General features: G+C 42.3%; 4 protein-coding genes and 1 long non-coding RNA gene across 6 annotated transcripts in view; 3 read left to right on the forward strand and 2 right to left on the reverse strand.

The window, feature by feature from the left end:
• Positions 1-141: 141 nt before the first annotated feature.
• Positions 142-4,630, reverse strand: si:dkey-238d18.4 (TBC1 domain family member 15). The gene is made up of 10 exons (XM_057045559.1): positions 4,137-4,630; positions 2,957-3,142; positions 2,760-2,878; positions 2,098-2,201; positions 1,824-1,891; positions 1,576-1,722; positions 1,392-1,482; positions 1,147-1,295; positions 890-1,031; positions 142-795 (listed from the first exon to the last, which is right to left on the reverse strand). The coding sequence occupies exons 1-10, from the start codon at positions 4,315-4,317 to the stop codon at positions 627-629; spliced, it is 1,356 nt and encodes a 451-aa protein (XP_056901539.1). The 5' UTR covers positions 4,318-4,630; the 3' UTR covers positions 142-626.
• Positions 4,631-5,111: 481 nt separating this feature from the next.
• LOC130532751 (sialic acid-binding Ig-like lectin 10) lies at positions 5,112-7,068 on the forward strand. Its single transcript, XM_057045576.1, has 8 exons — positions 5,112-5,382; positions 5,480-5,540; positions 5,623-5,994; positions 6,069-6,110; positions 6,194-6,296; positions 6,395-6,469; positions 6,607-6,661; positions 6,753-7,068. The coding sequence occupies exons 1-8, from the start codon at positions 5,362-5,364 to the stop codon at positions 6,825-6,827; spliced, it is 804 nt and encodes a 267-aa protein (XP_056901556.1). The 5' UTR covers positions 5,112-5,361; the 3' UTR covers positions 6,828-7,068.
• Positions 7,069-7,265: 197 nt separating this feature from the next.
• Positions 7,266-16,052, reverse strand: part of LOC130532742 (myelin-associated glycoprotein-like) — a 55,821-nt gene continuing 47,034 nt past the window's right edge. The window contains exons 2-11 of one of the 2 annotated variants that reach the window (XM_057045562.1): positions 12,141-12,406; positions 11,126-12,007; positions 9,373-9,436; positions 8,934-9,293; positions 8,567-8,857; positions 8,237-8,500; positions 8,049-8,142; positions 7,814-7,906; positions 7,575-7,653; positions 7,266-7,499 (exon numbers count right to left, since the gene is read on the reverse strand). In XM_057045562.1, the coding sequence (XP_056901542.1) occupies positions 7,464-7,499; positions 7,575-7,653; positions 7,814-7,906; positions 8,049-8,142; positions 8,237-8,500; positions 8,567-8,857; positions 8,934-9,293; positions 9,373-9,415 (1,260 nt within the window). In that variant the 5' untranslated portion in view covers positions 9,416-9,436; positions 11,126-12,007; positions 12,141-12,406 and the 3' untranslated portion in view covers positions 7,266-7,463. Of the gene's footprint in view, positions 7,500-7,574; positions 7,654-7,813; positions 7,907-8,048; positions 8,143-8,236; positions 8,501-8,566; positions 8,858-8,933; positions 9,294-9,372; positions 9,437-11,125; positions 12,029-12,140; positions 12,407-16,052 lie in introns of both variants that reach the window. The other variant, XM_057045561.1, reaches the window with a different exon arrangement.
• Positions 9,472-10,260, forward strand: LOC130532765 (uncharacterized). Its single transcript, XR_008952423.1, has 2 exons — positions 9,472-9,763; positions 10,153-10,260. It is a non-coding gene; the product is annotated as an uncharacterized LOC130532765 (long non-coding RNA).
• On the forward strand, positions 13,328-15,956 carry LOC130532743 (myelin-associated glycoprotein). The gene is made up of 10 exons (XM_057045564.1): positions 13,328-13,591; positions 13,879-14,274; positions 14,374-14,670; positions 14,748-14,847; positions 14,926-14,961; positions 15,049-15,081; positions 15,167-15,208; positions 15,378-15,446; positions 15,540-15,576; positions 15,651-15,956. Exons 1-10 carry the CDS (start codon positions 13,546-13,548, stop codon positions 15,708-15,710), a joined length of 1,116 nt encoding a protein of 371 aa, XP_056901544.1. The 5' UTR covers positions 13,328-13,545; the 3' UTR covers positions 15,711-15,956.

Below are 16,052 nucleotides of genomic sequence, written 5' to 3' on the forward strand. Positions count from 1 at the left end.
GCACGCTGGAGGGTGTGCACAGACGTGGCTTCAGAGTTTCAATTCTTGCTCTTCCTCACGAGTTAACAGAAACGTTGGAATGTAGATGAAGAAAAAAAACCACAGCAAACATAATAGTAAATATTCAAAGGCACAGATACATGATCTTAAATTACTTTATTTATTTTTTCAGCAACATTTTGTATTCAAGTCCTCCACCTTACTGCCAGAGTCCCTCTTCCAGACCTCAAAATACTGATTTCTATTCCTGTTACACGCTCGCTGACACACGGGCCACCTGGCACTAAATATCTTGCCATGCTGCCACCTGTTGCGACACACCAGATCTCATCCGGCCATGCTTGTCATGCACGTTGTTTTCCAACAGTTGACTGTTGTATAACCCTCTTTTTTTAAAAAAAAAAAATGTTTTTTTGCATGTAAAATGAGTCACTCACAGTTACCGTTGGTCATTAAAAAAAAAACAATGTTACAGTACGTTTAGAATAAGCAGCAACAGTCAGATTGAATGTAAGCAGTTATACACCAAACTGTTTTCCTCGGGAATAAAAACTGCAATGAAATATATCGGCTTTGCAAAGAGGAGTTCATCGGGGTGATTTGCGGCTGCATGAGAGTCCTGGATGTCATTTTAAAACAAGCAGACCGCGGAGCAGTAAAAGGAAGTCCTCTCCTCTGCTCTCGTCAGCGCTGCACTGTCCGCTCATGTAGTCCCACGTGCAGCGCTTGCAGTAGTTGTACAAGTGGCTCTCTGCTTTCTCAAGTATGCTGTTCAAATCCAGCGTTCCCTGAAGGCTGAACAAAAGGCACATTTGTTTGGAATGAGTAAAATCGGAGACAAAAAGCCGCTCCGCCGATGCTGCCGTGTGGCCTTGTGGGCCAGACGCACCTGCTGGTGAACTGAATGAGCTGCGCATCATCTCGGCACTGCAGCAGAGACTCTCTGTTCTCCAGCAGGATGGCCGCGCAGATGAAGAGTTCAAAGGTGAAGTCCGTGTTGATGGTCCGCAGCTCTGCCTCTGAGCTGTCCTCTGCAAACACAGGCAGACATATTTGTCAGACTTTTAACAGGAATAAAAAGGAAAATAAACTCTGGTTCATATGTAATTTACTTTTATACGTGACATGTATGGTTTTAAATTTCACCTGTGTTCCATTTCTGTACCAGCCTTTCTTGATAACGGGCTCTTTCTACTTTTTGGGAAATCAACTCCAAGTGGTCGCAGCTCAGGATCTCGAACAAACGTAAGGCGTCACAGTGCTCAAACTCCCTTTGGAAACCTAGCAGAAGCCATCTTAAGGGAGGGGCAACATATTTAGTCAGCGGATCAACGGGCGTACTTCATATTTACACAGAGGGGGGAGATTACCAAGCATTTAAAGCCAGGTACCTGTGGCAGAAGGCAAAGCTTTCCATGCTGTCTGTGACTAAATGTTCGTAAAGCTGAGGATCCAGTTCCTTCAACAGGTCTGCCTCCAACTCTTAAACAATTACATACATCAGACAAGATGCTTGTGAAGTGTGTATTGTGCTTTATTCATGGTTCATGTATGTTTTATTGGAGGTATCCTTACCTATTTTTCTGCGTAGACCATCAGCCCTGAAGTCTTTGGAGAATTTCTCCATGTAACAGGAAAAACTCCAGAAGGTGTCCACCTCAGAGTCAAGGACCTCCAAGAACCGGCTGCACAGGTCGTTCATCCCTTGGGCGTAACTGACCTCTGAATTAAACGGTGCACAAACACAATTTTTTGTTTCCATTCTAGCACAAGTCGGAGTTTTGTCTGATCTAATAAGTGTCCATAAGCCCGAGGTGACCTACCTGGATGGAAGGCAGCATAAGTGATGAGGATGTCTCTCAGCACCAACAAATTGCCCAAACCTTCACCCCTACAGCAAAATATAAATTACAATCACTTTTTTTATGGGTATTACATGTATATACTGTTTCAGCACTGACTATAGTGATCATTTGAGTGGTCCATTTCACAACATACAAAAGCATCTGAGGCTCATTATCGTAATCCCAAAGAAAAACACACTGTTGTAATAAATAAAACCTCAATGATTCACTTCTTCAGGTCATAGTCACTCACTGGTAATAGCTCAGGTCTCTGCTGGTCCTCGGCACGTCCTTGTCTATGATCCGTATGGCCTCCCGCAGCTCCCTCTGGTCAAACGTGACACGTTCAAACAGGATCTAAGAGAGCAAACATCGACGTTTCATTAGTATATTTACACACTGAAGCCACTGTTGTTCTCACTCCTCCTGAGATAATGTCGAGAGATTAGCACGATCAGCTCATGCTATTACTTCAATCAGTTTCTGTTTTCAATAATCTGCCCGTGCACGCCAGCTGCTGTTAATGCACACATTCCACAAACAAGATAAAAGCATTAAAATGAAACAAAGAAGACAAATGGAAACATCTGTCAATGTGTGTTTAACAGGTTATTTCTTAAGATAATGAGATCACGATGAGTCATTTCCCTAAACTCACATTTCCTCCACCCATAAAAAAAACACAGAAAGAGAGCAGATATTAGTTTGAAGAAAAATACGTTACGCGGTCCAACAGAAGTAGAGAATTTCTAAAGCTGTGGCAAGTTTTTGGGCTGAGGCACTGACTTTTGATCACAAGTTAACTGTCTTGCTTCGAATCAGTTAAAGCATTTACATTTTGTAGAAGAGTTGCATGAAAAGCTGGCAAAAACATCACAACTGTGGCCATGTGTATAGCAGAATGGTCCCTCCAACCTGTGCCTGGAGCTCCAAAAAGGCCAGTCTTTCCCTGATCTCCTCTGACTGGTCCTGGGTCTGCTGCTGGACATGCGCCTGCCTCTGGTCGAAGTACCTGACCCCAGCCAACAACTCGGCTAGAAAGCAGGGAAGTGTGCTTGACCGAAGACAGTTGAATCTCGGAGATTACGATTCTGTCGCGTTCCCGCTCTCACCGTCCGTTCCGTTCAGGTGAATCTGAACAGTCGAGGGGAGAAACTGCTGCCACCTCCTCTTCATCACCTGGTAACGTACGACCAGCTGCTCCTGCAGCAGAGAGCGCTCCAAAGCTGTGGAACCGCACGGGTACATCCCAAACAGGAACCGCCATGCCAGACCTCGCTCGGAGGGAGACACACCGCCTGGCCATAGAAAACATTTCGATCAAGCCTTAAAAGGCCTTAAAGAACTTAAAGATGAGGTGTCCATTGCTTATCCCTAGTACGGTGAACTTTGCCCTGTTTTTTCACAGGGAATTGAGCTGTCTTATGTAATGTTTTGCTCTGCTGATTCTTTAATCTTTGTTTTTGGATCTTTTTAAGGGTGGAATGTGACTAAAGGTCAAAAAGAGCCACAGACAATGAGAGTGGGTTTTCACATTCCTGCTCATAGATGCTATACCTTCCTTGTAAGTATGTTAGATTCCTGCAGTAGCAGGAGCTGCTGGGCGGCTGGAGGTCCAGGAAATGCATGAAGGTGATTTTTCGCTGCACTGAACCCACGCTGAGAGCTCTAATCCAGATTTGCTCACAATTCACTGAATAATTTTGCCTGCCATCTGAATCTCATGTGATCGTGCTTCTGGAAATCGGGAGCGAGTCTAAATGGTATCTGTTGTGCTACCACAGAGCTGTTCCTCCCTCCAGGGGGGCCCATGTGCTCTTAAATGATGGATTTAACAGAACGGTTTAACTGTGGTTTCATGTGCAAAGCATCATTTGACTTCCCTCCCACTTAAAAAAAAAAAAGTTTGGCGATTTCTTTATGGCAGCAGCTAAATAGTTCACATGCTAGATGAGATAAAAGTAGATTTTAAATAACAAAATGCGCAAGAATATAGAGATACATGAAATATCCAAGTTTAAGTTACATGCACAAAATTATGTTTTACAGTAATAGAGAAATCTATTGAAGTAATTTTGCATTACTGCATAGTACAGTTACAGCAGAATCTTTTGCCTTAAGATTAATGGGTCTCAATGGACGGCGCTTACAGCTAATAAATGGAAAAAAGAGTCCATAACACACTTGACATTATAAAAAAGCGCATATTAATTAGACTCAAGATGTTTAGGACAGAAATAAAAGGAGAAAAAAAATGTTGGTGCAGAGAGGTATGATTATTTGCTCTTCTACCGTTTTTGAAGATGTGCATCCTCAGTCTGGACTCGTCGACCCTCCCCTCATCGTCCATGACCCCGGGTAAGGTGAGGCGTGTGCCGGATACAGCGGGGACGCTCACCGCGGCCACCCGACTCTGGAAGCGGACGTCTGGCCGCTGCCGGCCCCCTTCCGAAGCTGCCTCAGGATCATCCATCAGTGTTTGCTGGATCGATCAGCGCACAGGTGAAGAAGAGGAGCTCCTCTGACGCGCCGCTGCCGCACGCCCCTTCTCGCCAAAGAACCGTCATCCTTCTACACACCGCCGCGTCCCATCTCCCCTGAGACCCGTGACTGAAACCCGGGAATGGTTTCTTCCAGTAGTGCTGATCCGACCGACACAGGGAGAGAAAAAAAACTTTAAAGGGAAGGTTCGCATAACCTCTGCAGCTCCGCGCACTCTCACTGCGCCATTCGGGAGTCACATGACGGCACCTTGAGGCCCGAGTCCTGGCCCACATTCCAGGTGGCTTCCGAGTCACACTTGAGTGGCAAAGTTCACCACAAAAGATGTGATAATGCTTGTTACGCCATCTAGTGGCCGTATTGAGCTCAATCACTGACCGCCCAACTTGAAATTTTATTTATAATTTATTTAGTTTAGACACAGAGAAAGAAAAAACAAAAAACGAACAAACAGTGTGTCAGTTGATAGAGGTTCATTATTAATTTCCCTCTTTTATGCTTATTTTAAACAGATTTCTCTCCTTTTCTCATTTATTTATTTATTTATTACAGTTTTTCCAGGTTAGTTAATGCTAGTATGCGAAACCAGTGTGTTATTGTGCACCTCACTTTTTGGTTTGACAGCATCGAGTGCTTATCGAGAACTCACCCATCACTGCTGATGAATTCAAAATTGGATGGCTTCCTTCCTTTTCACAACAGGTCCAGTTACATTAGGTGCTATAGTACAGGTCTCAGATTAGCTCGTTTAGACACACAGTACGGTAAATACTTTGGTGCAGTCATCTAAACTTTGCATCTTTATATGTGTGCATGTCTCTTTTGCATGTTGAGGCCTGTGTGTGTGCAGGCAAAAGTGCAAGTGTGATTATTTAGAACTTCGAGGAGGTCATTTCCTGTTCACACTCCAATTCACGGCTCTTGCCGCCCTAGTTGATCTGTACCCAGAAGAGAAAGGTCAACTGACAGAGCAGCAAACATCTACGACTGACCGAAGGGCAGCCTGGTCTCACAGATGTTCCACATCCATCCCACAGTGAGTATTCAGCTGTGAGGGAACCCACGTTGTCGTTGTTGCTGCGACAACTTCGGAAGCAGATCTGTTAACCTCCATATTGTTTATTTTGGACCAGATGAGGCTGCCGGGCCATGTGGTGCTAAGTCTCATACTCCTCCTGGCCTCTGGGTCAAAAGGTGATGCCTGCACGTGTGATATACTGGATCTAATGTGGTGTAGCCTCTAATAATATAGAATCTGGGTTGATTTTAAACACAGGTCAGAGTTGGGACATTAATGTCACGAGTTCCATTTTTGCGCCGCCCGGATCAAACGTGACCATACCGTGTGTTTTCACCTACCCGCGCCAATTCTACACCAACGATGTTCAGGTTTACTGGAAAAGAGGGGAGAGAAGTCAGTTTACCGTCAACGACCAGGACAAGAACGCATTTGTTTATCACACAAATGACACTTGGGTGCTGAAGAGATACAGGGGCAAAACCAAAATCATCGGAAACAAGGACAAAGGGAACTGTTCCCTCATGATCCAAGACGTCGACCAAAACGATACAAACCTCTACTTGAGAGTCATTGCAAAGGGGAACCAGTACAGTTTCTACAGGGACTCTGTCTCCATTACTCTTCTGTGTAAGAAACCCAGTAACACCCTTAAAATATTTGGTGAAAGACAGTGAAATGACTCCCTAATTACATTTTTTTAGATGGCACACATGCTCCAAGTAATGATTCTGACACAATCACAGGTAAGTGCGACGTCTATTTTGCGCACACAGATCTAAAGAGTGTGCAACGTTTTACCGACAGCAATTTCAATATTTTCCCCTAGAGAGCGCAACCCTGATGACACCGCTGCACATGACCATTGTCGTGACGCTCATCGCGCTTTTGATCCTTTTCATTGGGGCTGTTCTGGTTATAAGACAGAAATGGTAAAACGCAGAATCAGTAAATTCGAACGCAGAATCAGTAAATGTGTCTTAGACACGGATGATCGATGACCTCATTTTGCCATTTATCCCTCACCAAGGTACGTGTCTATCATCAGGAAGGACTCTGGCTATTCTGAAAGTTTTAACAGACCTACAGAAAACCATGCCAGCAGGTTTGTTTGGTGATTTTAAAAAACCCAAAAAGGGTCTTATATCTCATGACTTTGACCTTTGAATAAGGAAGGAGGTCCAGTCATGTCGGGCGTTTTGGGTACAGATGCGTGACTTTAACAGGCACTTCTGATTCCAGCGGCAAACCTCCCGAGGAGAAGTTCACCGAAGATCCAGTCTACATCAACATGCCGGTACATCCATTCATTCAGTCGGGCTCGACCTTCTCAGAAATGTACAAAAATGGGATTATGCTTCTCATTTCTCGCTTCTCTCTGTTTCCAGTTCCACTCATATCAGATGCAGCCAAGGGTGGATGATGCAGAGGCTTTATATGCAAATGTGGAGATGTTAAACTGAAGGGAAGCTTTGGGATGTTATTCCCAAACAGGTTCTAAGAGGACGGTGGACGCTATCACAGCCGTCAATGGGTGAGAGGCAGGAATACCAACTGGACTGGGCTGCTCACCAGTCCATCACAGGAAACATGTGTGATTTATTCAAATGCTCTTGGAGTCTCCAACCTGCCTGATGTTCATTAAGTTGTAACTTCATAGGGGTACGGAATATTTGTAAAATAAAATCCTCTTGCTGAACTCTGCTCATGTGTTAGTTGCATTATGGGGCTGTCACGGACACTTTCTGTAAAAGCAACAACCAGGTAACACCTTTGCTAGAGAGCTAAAATAACCATTGCTAAAGAGTGATAACGTTCACACCAGTAAAAAGGGTAATTCAAAAGTAAGTGAACCTGTGTAGCTTTATAAAGCAGAATATAAATGCACACCAACACATTAAGATCTTTTTGCTTATGTATTTTACAACAACAGTACAACAGTCATTGGATGAGCAGTTCAACACCCAAATCTAACTGGAAATTTATAATCAGAAATAGGAGTGGAATAACCAAACATGTTATTAAAATAGCGTATGAATCATTTCCTTTATGTTTTCGTCCATGTCAGTCAGTTGGCACGGAAAGGTCCCCTCAGTCAGTCACATATTGGCGTATATGGGTTCTTCAGTGCAGGTCTGTGGACAAAATAGAGAAACTTGTTTCTTTCGTTGATACATGAGAATCAGATAGGAGTGATTTGTTTCCCGTACCTGTATGTTGTCATACACGTGGTTCATGAAACCCTGTCCTCCATTTCCGTCAAACCCGTCTTCTTTCCTCGACACTTTTCTGAGGACAGAAAGCAGACTGATCAAAATGACAGCAAAAATCAGCGGCAAAAACCAAAGCTCATCTGTTACGTTAGCTTCCATACATCCTATTATTATGTGCAGAGGTTATCGTGGAAATAGAAGACGATTTTAAATGAAACCTATGTTTTGCGGTATACTTATGGAGCGGCAGAGCCTTGTTTGACTTCAGTTGAGATGTTGGTGCAGCATCAGACTGTTCCTTGTTGGGGTAAAGACAGCTTATCCTGAAACTAAATAAAATAAAATATAAAGAGAAGTATGAGGAAATATGACAAGTGGCAAATATCTGTAATACCCCATGTTTCATCCTTTTTTTTAATCATCAAAAAAAACCTAGTTTGGTATTAGAAACCACTTTAGATGATATCCCACCATTTTTGAACACATGTGAGTAAAATCTGAAGAATCAGCAAAAGCGTCCCTCCCCCTATGGCGATGAGGATATAGAGATTTGATATCCTTGCACCTGTCCAAACACAAAATCAAAAAGTGGAACAAAAAGTGGAATGTTCATCAAACTATCAATTTGGATATGCGGAAAGGAAAAGACAAACCCTTACTGTGAAGGTGTATAACAGAGAGTGTGAGGTTGGCTCTGCCAGCTGTGCTGTTGGCCAGGCAGTGGATAAACTCGTAAGGTCCCTGCTGCACTCGGAGAATCCCTATGGTAACTCTGTCGTGTGTCTTCATGTCAGTGCTGTCCAGGATTCTGCCGGAGAGCACGAACTGCACCCGGCTGGGAGAACTGGACTCCGCAATACACACGCATGTTGTCAGTTTTGCTCCGGAGGTGCAGTGAGATGTGTTACTTATCTCAGGAGCAACTGCAACAGAAAAAAAGACATTTCCCTATCTGTCCCTAGCAAGATTAACTGCACTCGCATACTTACAGATGACTTCAAGGAGTGAGGCTGCTTCCTGCTGCTGCCCTCCCTTGTATGTGACGCGACAGCGTAAGTGCTTGTTGTTGTCTTCCTTAGTGGCCTGGAACCTCAGGGTAGATATTGCCTTCCACTGGCCGTCTTTAACCGGGGTGTGCTGAACTTTTTGCGATCCTGCGTGACTCCAGGTGAAGACAGGAGGGGACGTGGGGCAGGAATGGGTGACGAAGCACACCGCCGAGGTGGACCGATCCTTCCTCACCTGTCCTTTGATAGACAAAGAAATTGGGTCCGGTTCACCTGCGGCATCCAGAAAACCAATAGTTATTCAATGCATCTTCAGGTCCAAATATCAACATAGTGTTTGAGGACTTACTGATCATTAAAATGGAGACTTTGTTGTCTTTGTAAGAAAACTTGTCCAGTTTGTCTATCTCGACCCTGAAATGAAACGGGCCGCCGTCCGAGTCTTTCAGGGGATCGATCTTCAGCGAGCAGTTCTTATGTGCGAGATTCCCCAGCAGCTCTGTTCGATTCCAGTACGTCTGCATGATTTTGGACTTAACCGAGTGATATATGAGCTGATCGCTACCATCCTTCCACATCCCGGTGAACTTCAGGTCATTTTTTGAATCCGGAAAGTCAAACGAGCAAGGAATCACGACACAGGAACCATTGAGGCCTTTGATCGAAGATGGAACATTAATAGACCAATGTTTGGTTTCAGTGAGAATAACTGTAGCAGGAAATAGAGAACAGTGTAATGAGAAAGGGAACTTGTTTAAAAAGTGTTTGACATGGGAAATGTGTCCTACCTTTGAAGTACAAAAGACACAGAGTCCATTTTAAAGACGCCATATTCTTCTCTCAGAGTGAGATCTGCCAATAAAGCATCACATTTTGTTCTATTTAAAAGCGGAAGAACAGCCTACAGTGTTCACTCCTCCTTCTCTCTCTCTCTCATACATTCCTACACACACACACACACTGTAAAGCCAAACCCCTTGTTACTTGCTTGGCACTTTAGTGGTTCCTGGTGGTGGGTAAGTGTAATTGCAAGTATAATAGGGAAAGGTTTGTGACGTCACCACGCAGAGGCGTGCCTTCCTCACCTGCAAGGTGTTTCCAATTGTCCTCATTCCCAAGTTAGAAAAGCAATGAGACAATTCTCGAGGTGTTTGCTCGCAAGATCTGGAGGGACAGTTGGTAAGCACCATTTTAATTTGTTTTAAGCCTTAAATTTCAGTGTGTCGGAAGAAAGACGTAATACTGTATTGTGACTGCGCTGATTGTTGTGTTAGAACGTTCACTTTCACAAACAGCACTGTTTACAATTAGGATGTTGGTGTTCAGTGAGAGGCGCAGGCCCAAACAGGTATATTGTTGTAGTTTGTAGCGACTAAAACACAATTAACCCTGGTTGTCTTAGTGAAATTATGGTGTAGCCTACTTCCTTGGTTACATTATTGCGACTTTGCACATTTATATTTATAACTATTGGGTTTTATGTGTAATATGTCTGAATTTCTTAAATATGTTCATTTCTTTATTGTTAAGCAATTTCATATGTTTATATTTTTCTTTTCTATTTCAAGGTTTTTCACCTAGTGGCCATTGGGCTACCTGTTGTGATCTTGGGCTGTCTGTAAACTAAAAGTCACCCTGATGAAAATATTATAATAAAGGGAAAAAGAAAACGGAAACCCAGACTGTTGCCTCTGAGTGAAACCCTACTAAACCTTCAATCTTGCAATTCCTTTCAAGTTGGAAAATAAGGGCAAATAAAAGAGAAAAGGAAAACCTTTACCCCCAAAAATAACTTGACACACACACACACACACACATATTTTTATCTTTTTCCTTATAGGGACTGAGACATAAATATTGTACATTACCCATCTCGCATGTAGGTTCTCATTCATCCAGGTCATAAAAATCCATAATGGTCTAGCAAAGAGGATCCAGCTCCCTACCCTAACCCTAACCTAAAGCATCCCCTCTAGGATCCTAACACTAACGGTGACTAACCCAATTCTAGGTTCACCATTAGAACCATTTATTAACCCGTCAAACGGTCCTTTGAAGTTGTGGGGACAAGTCAAAATGTCCTCATGTCGCAAAGATGTCCTCACTTTGCAAGTAGAACGAGCATTGGTGCTCAATATTTAACAAAAACAATGACACTGATTATACACACACATTGTCTGTTCAGACCTTTCTGATATGAACTGTGTTTGTTAAACTGAAACCTGGGATTATGCGAAGCATCGACTGATTGATCATTGTTTAAAACCTTCTTAATGGGCTGTTTAAGCACCCAGACTGTCATTTACATAACAACAGGTATATCACTTGTTAACGAAAGGTTTTTATTTTTACTCTCGGCTTTAAAGTGACAAAGGGCAAATAAAATTCAAATAAAAGAATAGTAAACTTGTGAAAAATCGGATAAAAACAGAAGCTGTTACATTTAAACATTTGCATATGTGCACGTTAATCTCAAATTGCATTTTCCTCACAACAACATTTCTCTAATATTTCATAAAAGGCAGGTTTCATTTACTTTACCATGAATGTGTTTTCACTGCAGCAGAAGAGACAGACTATGTGTTTCCTTTTGACAATATGCTTCCTTTTGCAGCCAGTGGCTGTTCGTAGCGAATAAAAGTCACATGTTCAGGTGACTCAGATGTGCTTCTTGTTTCTGCTTGTGATGAAGTGTTCTGTGTCTGGCTGACGGCTCCACACAGAGCGCTACAAAGCAACACCTCTGACACCCACAAGTTCATCATTTCCGGTGAAGAATCCACACCTCCAATCAGACTGAAGCGTCTTGTCAAAGAGATACCATAGTGTGGGGTCGATGGTGACAGTTCCTGTGAACCCCAACACTTCAAGCATTAAACTGACAGAACTTTTTTTTTTAGTTCCATCTGATGCCAAATCCACAATGGAATCAGGCACTTAGGGGCTCTGATCTCCAACAAAAGCAGGATTCAGCCTTTCTGTGCTGTAGTGGAAACCAGTATCACCCTGCTGGGCAGCGAGGTTGATGTACTGGATGCCCTGAGGGAGATGCAGCTTCTTCATTGATAACTTCTTCACTGTAATGATCCAGAAATCTTCATCGCAATTTGTCAACATGTCCTCCAGCTGGATAATGTCCTCTTCCTGGCGTGTCCAGAAGACTCTTCTGGGAGCTGGAGGGATGAAGGCACTGGAAGCTGAGTTGCCCATGACCGGAAATCTGTACAAAGCAGAAAATGCACAAAAACATGTATCCACTGGACATCTACAGCCACACTTTTTTCATTTTTCTTTTTTACCTGGCTGTAAAACAGGCGACGATGTCTCTCCTCAGCACGTTGGCGCTACTTGACCTCCTGAAGTTCTCACACTGGATGATGTCTTCCTCACAAAGTCCATTTTAAAGACTATCTGCAGGCCAGCCTGAAGGTTTGATTACATCTTCTGTCAATAAACCAATTAGCAGAACCCCTCCAGATGAGATTAGACACCATGGTAACAAAAGCTGATTAGCCGTGTTGATCAAAAGATCCATTCATCAGTTTGTGCTCATCACCTGCTGAATGATTTACCCTTTAGCAGCTGCAGACACAAACACTGTTGTGTTACATGGCAAAATTATGTGTTGTTGCTTCAGATACAACACTGGGGGCACAGACCTATGATATTCAATTAATATTAGACGGTAAAATCATGAAAATAATTTCATGTTCTTTTTTAACTGCAGACAGCTACACCAGCACCAACAGTAATAGCAACTATAAAATATAGTTCCTGCCACTGTGAATAGAAATAGAAAAGAAGGCAGGCAGGCTGAATGTGCTGCACAGGACCCCGAGGAATCCAATCCTGAGGAAAAACATGTTATCGAAAGCTAAATTAGTTAACACCCACATTATACTTTCAGTTCCCTATTCTTTTGTGTGCGTGTGTGTGTTTCATTTTCAGTGTGTGTATCCATTCAACATGTGGCAAATAGAATTGATGTGAGAGTAGCGATGTAGCAATCACACACCCAGTACAAACACTGAAACTGTAAAAGAAGTTGTCTTTAGAGGCTTGGCTCTCTCTGTAAAGTCCTCGGCTGTCTGGGCGTGACGGCGGCAGCCAAGAACAGGGCCACTAAGTCCGTGAGTGAAGCTGCAGAGAAAACCACGAGGTGTCTGTGGGCAAAAAGGGCAGATCCATGGGTTGCTCCTGGGACGCGAGCCTGGACTTGATCACCCCTGCTGGGTCACCTGGGCGGGGGTGTCTGAGGTTGCGAGACCAGAAACACTCAGTGAACCCAGGAAACATCACTGATGATGCATCCAAGTGTGTCCATAAGATGTTTCCTTTAAGAAAAACAGTCACTAGACAGAAAAACAACAAACAAATATATTTCTAAGTTAAAAGATAAGGTGGAATAAGTTAAGATCTGAAATAAGACAGTAAAACAGACTGAGGTAGAGAAAAATTTTAGATTTAAAAAAAGTATATCACTTGCTGCTTGCTAAAACCCTTTTGCATGTTTACTAATTTTTATATATATATAATTTTATATACTTCATGTATATGCATGTATTGAGGTGACGTTCTTGACTAATACATCTTGCAACTGCAATAATACGTGTCCATCTTTTGATGCAAATACAACAAAATAGCATTACTGATATCGTGCCTGAATGAGGCAGCCTGTTCTCTCCCCACCCCAACAAAGACACAAGTCCTCCCCTAAATTAGACATCTGCTGTCTTTTTAATTGAGTCAGCCTCTCATTGGGTACGCTCAACTTCCTGCATTTAAAAAAAAAAAAAAGACCAAAGCAGTTGCGTTTTTCTTTCGCTGATATATTTTTGATTGTGTGCTTGGACGTATTTGAAAAATCTTTTGTTAAAATAGTATTGTCACGCTTGTGATTGTAGACCTTAGTCTGGGTTAGGCTCACAGAAACATCTGTTGGCGTATTAAACCAGAGAAGTATGGAGACAAAGGAAACAATGACGCTCCTCTCTTTGCTTCTATCAGGTAACACAATTTTAGCACATTTTTTGTCGTTCAACATCCTTTTTTAAAATGTATTAATCTGAAGATTGGTTTTTTAAATCGGTTTTATGTTGACAAAGACCAGCTCTTGCTTCTTCTATATTTACCGCAATGGTTCACTTTACATCCTTTGGTAACGGAAAAGTTTTTGTTTGTTTGTTCGTTCGTTTTTGGTTCACCAATTTTGAGCAATTCTATTCCAAACTGCAATTCTTTTTTTTTTTGTTGTTGTTGTTGTTTTTTAAAAATTTCATTAATTGTTCTTTCAGTTTTTACTGTTTCTACATCTGCTGAAGAATGGAAGGTGAATGTGGTAAAGGAACTGGATGCCCTGGTCAAATCCTGTGTCGTGATACCATGTTCATTCACACACCCTTATGGGAACTTGCCTTCCTCCAAGCTAAAGGGGAACTGGCATTTATCAAACAAGCAAGATCACCGCATTTATGACGAAGACATCGACGAAGTCATTGAAAAGTTTAAAGGCCGAACAAAGTTGTTGGGACATCTGGGTCAGAACAACTGCACCCTAGAAATCGTAAAAGTCAAGGATTACGACAACGGGCCTTTTTGTTTACAGATTGGAATATTTCAGGAAGAGGCCCAAACCACCCCAAATACAACACACTTCTTTGTCGACAATTGTGTCCGGTTTAAAATTCTCCGTATGTTGCTAAAGATTTAACACTTCATTAATATATTTCATATTTTCTCCCACGCCAAAGACACGTGTTTCACTTATAGTTTTGCCTTGTGATTTGTAGCCAATCCACCCAAGCCTACAGTCACGGGGGCAAAGGTGGCCGCTGAGGATCAGCCCTACACCACCACCTGTTCGGTCACCCACACATGCCCCTCTCAGAGGCCTAACCTCACATGGAGCAGGGGTGAAGATGGCAAAATCAACGAGTTGCACCGGGAGCTTCCCTTTGGCAACTGGGAGGTTCTGTCCATCCTGACGTTCACACCTAAAGAACAGGACGACCACAGTGAGGTCACGTGCACAGCACATTTTAAGGGTGGAGAAAGGTCCTCGGCAACAGTAACAGTTTACTTAAAACGTGAGATCTTTTAACTTCTGTTTGGTTTACTGACTGTTAGTGCGGTTTAAAATTAGAATGCTGTTGTGTTTTTATAGGGAAAGAAAGCTACAGCTACATCATCATTCCCGCTGTTGTGGGGACCATAACAGCGGTAATCCTTGGGGCTGCCTTCTTTGTCATCTTAAAGAAATACAGGTGAGTAAAGCACCATGATGACATGTATGAAAGACCTCTGAGCTGCAAAGTGATTTTTTTTTTGCTTGGCTCCTAAAGGAAACGTATTTCAGAACTCCAAAATCAGGATGGCAGGTAAGACCAACAAAAATACAAACCACCGGCACACAGGACATATTTTAACCATAATCCAATCACAATTAATGTTTCTGTCACATATAGCGTATGGAACAGACTGTCTAGATTGTCCAACAGGTGAGAAAAAGCATTTTTTTAACCTTTTCTTTGCTCATTGTGAAAAAATTGGATTTTTAATGAACTGAACACGTGTAATATTTAGGATTCGTTCTGTCCGTTCGCAGTCGTCATGGTCCCAACAAAGGTAAAGGGGATTTCATTTTCTTAAGTCTCTTCATTTTTTTCTAAAAAGTCATTTATTTATGTACGTGACATTATTTGCATTAGTTTCTGTTCCTCTCATCCAGAAACATCATGAGGGTCTTCTGTGAGTGAGAGTTAAGTGTTTATTACTGTTACCTTTTGCTCCACAGAACCAGTGACAAAATTCGTAAATCCTCCAACCAGAAAATCTCCAAGCCACGTTTTCCCTCTCCTGAGAGGTACTCCATCATCTCTTGACCCAGATCAGACCCAAAAATCCCCCTGGCGGGACTCCACATGTACTAATTGTTCTTTTTATTGCTTTCATTAAGGCAGCGAAGTCAGCAGACCTCCTTCAATTACAAAGAGGTACGGTGTTAGTAACCTGCTATCACTGATACTCTGGACTCCTGTGACAGTGATCACCTTTTGATGTTTCACAGGACCCTGATGGCGATGATTACATCAACACCGCAGACCTCCAAATCTACGGAAACCTCTGAGAAAACGGATTTCTCTGTTTGTTTTCGAGGAAAAATCACTCACAAGGAGCTGTGAATGATCACTTATCGTTGGCTGAAAAAAAAATCACTTCGTAAAAACATGCATCTCATTTTTCCATCGATTTTTACTTCTTTTTTCCAGAAAATTATTTATAATGAACTGAGAACTTTAGTTGAACTAATGCTGCACATATGTTAGTGAATAGCAATGCGTTTTAAAAATAAAAATTAAAAATTAAACTTTCACCTCAATTGTTGTGAATTAATCAATAAAGAATTTATAATAAAAGCAGTTTGTGTTTTGTTTGTCAAAATTAAAAACAGAACACAAAGGTTACTTAT

The sequence above is a fragment of the Takifugu flavidus genome, chromosome 10 (assembly GCF_003711565.1).
Source record: "Takifugu flavidus isolate HTHZ2018 chromosome 10, ASM371156v2, whole genome shotgun sequence".
NCBI lineage: Eukaryota > Metazoa > Chordata > Actinopteri > Tetraodontiformes > Tetraodontidae > Takifugu > Takifugu flavidus.